The sequence below is a fragment of the Alternaria alternata genome (assembly GCF_001642055.1).
Source record: "Alternaria alternata strain SRC1lrK2f unplaced genomic scaffold CC77scaffold_12, whole genome shotgun sequence".
In the NCBI taxonomy this organism is placed as follows: Eukaryota; Fungi; Ascomycota; class Dothideomycetes; order Pleosporales; family Pleosporaceae; genus Alternaria; species Alternaria alternata.
In genome coordinates, this window is record NW_017306201.1 from 1,089,831 (window position 1) to 1,097,884 (window position 8,054).

General features: G+C 50.7%; 3 protein-coding genes across 3 annotated transcripts; 2 read left to right on the forward strand and 1 right to left on the reverse strand.

Moving 5' to 3' along the window:
- Nucleotides 1-236: 236 nt before the first annotated feature.
- On the reverse strand, nucleotides 237-1,704 carry CC77DRAFT_1072099 (putative isomerase YbhE; the record flags this gene model as incomplete). The annotated part of the gene is made up of 3 exons (XM_018529149.1): nucleotides 1,206-1,704; nucleotides 634-1,108; nucleotides 237-575 (listed from the first exon to the last, which is right to left on the reverse strand). The coding sequence occupies exons 1-3, from the start codon at nucleotides 1,595-1,597 to the stop codon at nucleotides 237-239; spliced, it is 1,206 nt and encodes a 401-aa protein (XP_018385427.1). The 5' UTR covers nucleotides 1,598-1,704.
- Nucleotides 1,705-3,518: 1,814 nt separating this feature from the next.
- CC77DRAFT_148931 (FAD-binding domain-containing protein) lies at nucleotides 3,519-5,627 on the forward strand. The gene is made up of 2 exons (XM_018530298.1): nucleotides 3,519-4,303; nucleotides 4,353-5,627. The coding sequence occupies exons 1-2, from the start codon at nucleotides 3,881-3,883 to the stop codon at nucleotides 5,445-5,447; spliced, it is 1,518 nt and encodes a 505-aa protein (XP_018385428.1). The 5' UTR covers nucleotides 3,519-3,880; the 3' UTR covers nucleotides 5,448-5,627.
- Nucleotides 5,628-5,748: 121 nt separating this feature from the next.
- CC77DRAFT_1072103 (hypothetical protein) lies at nucleotides 5,749-6,788 on the forward strand. Its single transcript, XM_018529150.1, has one exon. It carries the CDS (start codon nucleotides 6,076-6,078, stop codon nucleotides 6,571-6,573), a length of 498 nt encoding a protein of 165 aa, XP_018385429.1. The 5' UTR covers nucleotides 5,749-6,075; the 3' UTR covers nucleotides 6,574-6,788.
- The last annotated feature ends 1,266 nt before the right edge of the window (nucleotides 6,789-8,054 follow it).

The following is an 8,054-nucleotide window of genomic DNA, read 5'->3' on the forward strand; positions in this document are numbered from 1 at the left end:
GCACGACCAGGAGCATCCGACATGTCTGATCTGAAGTACCACACTGTGCCGAACGTTTTCCGCTGCGAACAGCAACAACACCGTGGCTTGACTTACTTGCCATATAACAAAGTGCCACAAGGCCTCGTAACTTTGGCAGAATTGAGAAGCAGGCGAAGACAAATTCTGAATTCAAGACTTATTGGGGGACGAGTTCAGGGCTAGATGTGCGCTACAGCATGCTAATGCATTGCTCTCTAAGGGTCCCACTGGGTAAAGACAACAGGCCCGGAAAGCGTCACAACACCCAACATTCCTCCATCCTCTTCCTCCACAATCTTTCCCGTCTCGACATCGCGTTTCCACACAACAACGGTATTGTTGTTCTGGTGACCAACCGCAATCTTGTCACCATCCGTGTTGATCATGAGTTGGCGGGGCGAGTAGCCTCCAGATGGTGCGTGCTGCACCAGCGTCAACGTTCCATTTGCGTTGACAGAAAAGATGGACAGAGTATCGCTGGATCTGGTTCTGTGGATAGGCGAACCAAGGAAAGAAACGTCGCGGTTTGATACAATCACGAAGCGACCATCGGGCTGTTGGCGAGACAACATTAGCATGACAACTCGCAAGTATCGGAGAAGAAGAACTCACCGTGATAGCAATCTCACTCGTCGGCGCCGTCGTCACCGGAAGGTACTCACTGATGGATACAACATCATCCACAAGCCTCCATTCCAACCCGTCCTCTTTGTACTCAACCTGATACGAATACACTCTCTGATCCAACTCGCCGTTAACGAACAGAAACAAGTTTCCCGTCTCTGGCGCAGTCCAAAAGACCGCCTTCCTCGGTCCACATCCCAGCGGTGTAACCAAGGGAGCCAATTCTACTAACGGCGCAATGGTTTGCTGGTTGTAGCGAAACACCCGAATTCTATCCTGACCCAGATCAGTCATAAGCAGGAACTTGCGGGTAGGGTCTGGGAAGACGCCGTGCAGGTAACTCCGATCTTGCCTCGCAGTCACGGGGCCGACGGCAGTCGTGTTAGGAAAGATAATCTGAGCTGGCTCAGAGAGACCACCATTGTCATCAGGGAGGCGGTATACGCCGATAGCGCTTCTGTTACTGTTCCCGGATGCGTTAGCCGCATGTATTGGGTGGATGCGAGCAAAAGATCGCAGGATCAAGAATAAAAAAGAGTGGAGGGACTGAACTAACTTACTATGAAGTAGAGACATATCCTCTAACTCCCGTCTCCTCGTCGTTGAAAAATTCAGCAGCAACGCCCGAAAACGGCGCGCTTACCCGCGCAATTCTACTCAGCGACCCATCAGCCGCGATGCGCAAGCTGTTCAGCGAGCCTTCGGTACCAGGGGCCCGTCCACGATCCAGACAGTACAAGACGCGGTTCTGGTAATCAAGATTCAAACTCGCAGGGTTAGGCCCGCACTCTGCCGTCATAGAGGTAACAGTCAGGCTCGACGTGTTCCCGTTTTCTGCGAGTAGAAGTGTGCTGACGTTTCCTCTAGAATCGGCAGCGAAGAGTTGGGAGGCGCTGCTTGGCATAACCGTAAGGAGGGTGGGAAGCACAAAGTACAAAATGAGCGAATGCATTGTGTGTGCTTGTTCGTATGTGCTCGTTGAGTCGAAAAGAAGAGAAAACGCGGAAGTGCTTTTAGAGAAGTCTTGTCGCGGGATCAAGTGTCAATGGTATATACCATTTGCAGCGACCTGATCCCGATAACCTACTTTGTACAGTAAGCGCTAGCCAAGACCGATGGTCTTGGACTCCGGTTGCTTGGACTCCGGTGTCTTGGTACGTGCGGATAGTCCGGAAATTGCAAACCAAGCCAGCCAAGGTCCGATTTAAAGTGGCTTATACAAGAGCCAAGACGTTCTACTCTCCTTCTTTCGTTGTGGGGAGTGTCTTCGAATGTGGTCTAGATAGAGTGATTATCTAATCATGATCTTGGGTACCAGCAAAGGTACTTGAAAGAGCACACTGTATGTAGCCTCTCGACCTGTCAGACAGTTCAATTCCAGACTCGTATCTACGTCTTTGAAGACGCTGTCTGTTCTCTTCCACTCGAATGCAAGGACCACGAGTCTTCTACTTTTGAGCGCTGGCTGCCAAAAACTGCCTACGATGGCGACATGAAACAAGTCATGTCACCTCTCTTCTGCGGGCCGAGACACTGCCTAGGAAAAAAGTCAGTTATCATCTATTTTATTGACATTGATAAGCGCACAGCGTTAAGGAGTATTGCGGCCCAGCATACCACGAGATGCGCATCATTTGCACAACCATTCTGTGATACTTCGACTTTAACCTGTGCCATGAGATCGAGAATTGGAGTGACCAGAAAGCGTGGTTAGTGTAGAGCAAAGGAATGCAAAAACCGATTAGATAGTTACGAATGCAGGGATTACGAGAGGGTAGAAGTTTTGCAGCAACAAGAAGCTAGGAGAAGCAGGGATGTGGTTCTTTAGGTGTGCATAGTAGTAGTGTTGCTTCGCACCCGTGTTTACAGTACACAGCCGCGCCGGTGAGATACATGAAATACGTATGCTATGGTGGCGGAAGGTACCGCATAGGTTTGGAGATTGCTCTGCTAGATAGTCTGGATGTAACAGCTTTTGTGGTATCACTACGGCCTGAGGTTGATTAGTGATCATTCGGGCCGATTCCGCGTGTTTACTTACAGCGCACGTCCGATGCACGGGTGCAGGAGCCCACAGAGCCTCATAAACTGCCATCCTTCTCCTGTACAGCATCAAGGCACGCGATCCACATGGCTTTCGACATCCTCTACAAAGACGTCTAGTTTTGAGGGTAGCGAGATACACTCTGGATTCGCACAATTTGGAACAGATTTGTTTGGGTTGTCAAGCATAGTGTGTATGTGTAATGAGAGCATCATGCATCGTGCCTCGCCGAGCTTCCTGCCACCTTCACAAAACGACCGTCTGCGCAATTTCTAATCACAAAATAACAACAGCAGGCGCCTTGTGAATCCTTTGTTAATGATTCCAAGGTTGTGCAGCGCCCTGTCTGCTCATTCGTCGTCGCAACAAGGAGTTGAGCTCGGGATTGACTTCAGCGGGCCGCGAGGGAAGAACGAACTTGGGGTGTACACAGTACGCCACGAAGTATCCTATCAAGATATAATGGAGGTATCTAAACGCGGTGGTCGTCCTTCCAGTTACTTCGTCTTATCACTGTTCGACAGGCTATCCATGGTCGAACAGATGCAATGAGAGGTTTCCAAGACGCCATCTCATATATCAGCATGATACCTCAAGGACCAGGCCACACATTCATGTAATGTGGCCTTGCTTGCTGAACAGACGCCGAGTGATCACAGTCATGGCAGCGTTTGAGCAACGCGTTGCCAGCGGATGCCATCGGTGACAGCCTGGGCAAGACGCTAATCTCCGAGAGCCCACAAGATACGCCGGGTATCTTACCGCGTTAGGAAAGTCGCCATACGAAGGATGGAGCGATTATCTTGAAATCAGATAAAGGATTGTGCTTTATCAATTGCGGAATCCAGTGAAGCATGATGCGATGAGAGGGGCATATGCTTTGCGGTGAAGCACGCCTTGTGGAAGGTGTGAAAGGAACGCCAAGGCTTGGCCCAGTCGCATCAGGCAGGAACAAGAACAAAGCTGATGGTACACCGAGATGCGCCGAAGCGTGCGACCATGCCATATGTTGCTCTCAAATTCGAGAAGGGCCGTAGCGGCCATTACGCCATCGTTCGGAGGCGAAGACCTGGCTATGCTCCTGAGTATAGAAAGCCTGCAGTTCCCTTTAGCAGGTTGGAACATCCACTACGACTCAACATCGATAACTGAAACCTCAAACTCTGACGCAAATAGACCAGATCCAGGAATATGGCGCCTTCTGAGTTGTACAAGCATGGTCTGCTTGGAATGCTTTTCCTTGCACCAACCCTTGTACATGGCCAGAGCAGCAAAGCAGACAGTATTCAGACCTGTCTCACAAGCGCAGGCGTACAATCGACGATATCAACGGATGAGACCTGGGCCAACGACACAGCGTCCTTCCAATTCCGACTTCCACGACAGCCTGTCTCTGTCGCCTTCCCCGAAACCAAAGATGATGTCGCATCAGCTCTCGGATGTGCACGGAATGCGTCAGTGAAGGTATCTGTCCTTGGTCGTGGACATTCCTTCCAAGGCTACAGCTTTGGAACCCCAGGCAATCTTGTCATCGATATGGGCGCATTCACTGAATTGAGCTTTGATGATTCGACGAACCAACTGACCTTCGGAGGTGGATCGAACGTGGGACCTGTAAATAGCCCTGGATAACGCATGAGAGGATCCTTACTGACTAAACCAGACTGCTAAGTACGTTCACGACAACTTTGGACGTCACTTTCCGCACGTGAGAGGTTCTCATGTCGGCCTGACTGGAAGTTCGTTCGGCGGTGGCTTCGGCACGACTAGCAGGCTTCTCGGTATCCCTTCCGACAATCTCGTTTCTGTTGAGTACATGCTTTACAACGGTACCATTGTCAACGCTGGTCTTGGTTCGGATCTCCTTTGGGCGGCTCAGGGCGCTGGCTCGAACTTTGGAGTTGCTCTTTCTGCAACGACCAAGACATACGACCTTCCTTACAATGGAGCCGTGAGCTACTCGATTGCCATTGGGGAAGTGGGCACTGATGCCGCTTCTACTGCGCTTCTAGCGATCCAAAAATGGGTGCTTGATGGTCAGGCGCCGGACACGCTCTCTCTGCGCTTCAGCTTGTCCAACTTCGCGTCTGCCGGGTTTTTCTATGGCCCAGAAGCAGATTTTGACTCCGCCATCGCGCCACTTGTCGAATCTCTCCAATCTATCAGCCCAGCTGTCAACCTCACAAAGACCATTATCCCAACGTTCTGGGAGTCGGAGGTAGCAGCGACTGGTAGTGGCATGAACTTGCCGACTGGAGGCACGCTCGGTGGCCGCGCGTCACTCGTTCAGTCGTGGACCACGACCAATCAGCACCCGTTCACCTTGACGCAAGCAAAAGCATTGCTGGATGGATATGATTCACTCAACCGCACCGATATCACCGGTTCTGGGTTCCTCGATCTGTGGGGCGGAGTCAGCCGTAACGTCGCCGACAGCGATCACGCGTTCGCGCACGGCAACAACCTCTGGCTGGTCCGTGTTGATGGAGTTGGAGCGGGTGGTGTCTGGCCGAGCGATGGCGTTGCATACATGCAGAATCTCTTCAAGCCGTTCGAGGATACTTTAATGAAGTCTGCTCCGCTCCGTAGTTTTGTGAACTACGTGAACTCGGAACTCAGCGTAAAGGAATGGAGCTCTAGGCTGTATGGTGCCAACTACGCAAGGCTTCGCAAGATTAAGGCTGCCGTTGACCCTACAGATCTCTTCTCTGGATTCGGCCTCGCGATCCAAACTACGATATCTAGGCGATCCAGATAGCACAAGGGTCGCTAAGCAATAGCCTTCTCAGTGGAGGTTCAAACATATCGGATTCAATAACCCTAACTTCTGTGCAAGACATGCCCTCGAGTCAAGTTGCGAATCTACAAAAGCTTAAAGGTAGAGGATAGCATCAAAGTGCGCGATAGATGGACGGGTGAGAGGCGGCACGCCGCCCCGGGGTTAACCGAGGGGCTACTCTGTAGCCCCGCACTTAGCTAAATATGAAAGTCCATAAACGCCAGCTCGTTGTAAGAATAGGGTACATGTGACATCGTGATGTCCGAGAAGTTGTGGGTGCAGAGTGCCGTGACTGCCGTCCCATCCGGAGGCACGACTATCTGCCAGGGATCACACACGGCCTAAGACTCAAGCCTCGGAGGTACATGGCATTAAGCTGTGCCATTTTGTGACGATTGGGCTGGGTTTTCTGAGAGAGCGTACGATGACGTCGGAAGGTGGTTGAACGGCGGGATGTCTCGTCTCGTTCCTGCGGCGACCTGAGCGTCTCGCAACCGCAACCGCAAGGTTTCAACGTTTCCAGGTCAGAGACCGAACATCTCCTGAGACCCGACTACTATCACTGCCTAATGCCAACATTCACCATACATCTACCACGTATCTCAAGATGACCGACGCCTCAAAAACAAACATCGTGACGTTCCAGGTCCTTTATCGAATTCCGTTTCGCTACCTCTACATACCTGGCCTGTACATTGCACTGCTCGGTCTCTTCACCCTCGGCCATGCACTCCACACCGTTTTCACACACACAGACCCCGGCGGATACTACAGATTCTTGATCTGGCTCGTCCTTGTATCTGGGTTCCTTCTAACTCTAGCCGGCACAAATCTCAGTTTGGCCTGGCATGTGTTCAAGGACGAGAAAATTCCAGATCTGAGAGGAAAGCAGATAGTCATGACCGACTCCGAAAAGCGAACGAACAAGGTCCTCCGAAGCGTTGCCAGGCTTGTTCCGTGGTGCTTCGCCCACATACCTGGCGTAATCCTCATCGTTCTTGGCATCATCGTTCCATTCATACATTCAGTCTGCATCAAAAGCGTCCTGATGCTACAGACTGGAATACGATGCTACGAATCCACTTTCAAACTTTGTAAGGGGTAGCCTTGCAACTGGCGGGCTTTATTGTTTGCACGGGGTGGTATGTCTTCAAGAGCGTGGAATTAGGGTGCACAGGAAGGACGCAGCAAGACTACACAGACATCAAAAGTGGGGTTGACCAGACAAGAGATAAACGTTCAAAGGAAACCTGACGGTACATGTTGAGCGTTGCAGGCACAGCATGTAGATCAGAGCGATGCTCTGCGTCAGCGTTTCTCCTCCTAGGTAAAGTCGTCTAATTGGAGACTGCTTTGGTAATCTTAATTGTAAGAACACATGTCTACTATAAGCAGCGGATACCTTGGATCCCGTGTTACAGTTATAACTCAGACTTTTGGAAGCAGTGTTGTGGTCGGTCCGACCCGAGAGCTCGGCCTGCCAAGCAATCCGATCGGGGGCCGATGCGGTAAACTATCACCGCATCGAACCTTCGCTCCACATTACGATAGAAACTTCGTCTGTTACGGCGTCAAACCCAGACGGACCGAAGCAGGCTCTCGCATATCTCGAGACCGAACGCCCGAGCACACGGGTGACGTATGGCTAGCTATGCTCTTCGGGCCCTTTGCACAGACTTGTCGGTGCAAGCTATTCGACATCAACGTAGAAATTGCATCGCTCGGATGCGATGGAGACGCATACCGTCGTCAGCTATGCGGCTGTGCAGGAAGATGACGGAGCTATCGCACATATATCACCCTATCATCCTACATTCATGTCACTCACGACACCACTGACCGACCCCAAGCATCGTCGCTCTGTAAGTTTTAGCGAGTACCTCACCAAACCCACTGTCAGAGCTTTCGCCATAATTGCTCTCTCCCTTTGGTTCGATAGTCTGAACCCTCTATTTGAGCTTGAACCATCAATCGGATTGACACTACCCTAGAGGATGTGCGCGATTGCACTACAATCGCGCTGTTTTGTTAGTAGCGATAAGAATGCGATAAGAAGCGAGGCGTAGGATCGCGGTAGTAGGATCGCGGTTAGCTAGCTACACTAGAGAGCTAGCTAGAGAAAATCGAAAGAAGCCATTCTGTGCAGATTTACGCCAGCATTTCAAATCTTTACTTAGTTTGTTGATACCTGCTCTCGTTGTTGAGATATCTGCGTGGAAAGGTAAAGGTAAAGTTTTAATGTTCCTCACGTGACTGCACAGCGCACAGCCACTGCAGAAGATCTCTAGCCACACTTTCTAGTGCAGAATTGCGCCACGATTTCAGATCTGCGCCCAGTTTATTAATAGCTGCTCTAGTTAGCAAGATATTAACAGAAGAAGAAAGAAGTAGAAAAAGAGAAAGAATAGCTAAGATTACTAAGTTTAAGAAGGGAGGAAGAAAGAAAGTAAAAAAGAACCTAGAGAACCCCGTAACCGCTGAGTGTCATAGGGGGTTAGGGTTAGGGTTAGGGTTAGGGTTAGGGTTAGGGTTAGGGTTAGGGTTAGGGTTAGGGTTAGGGTTAGGGTTAGGGTTAGGGTTAGGGTT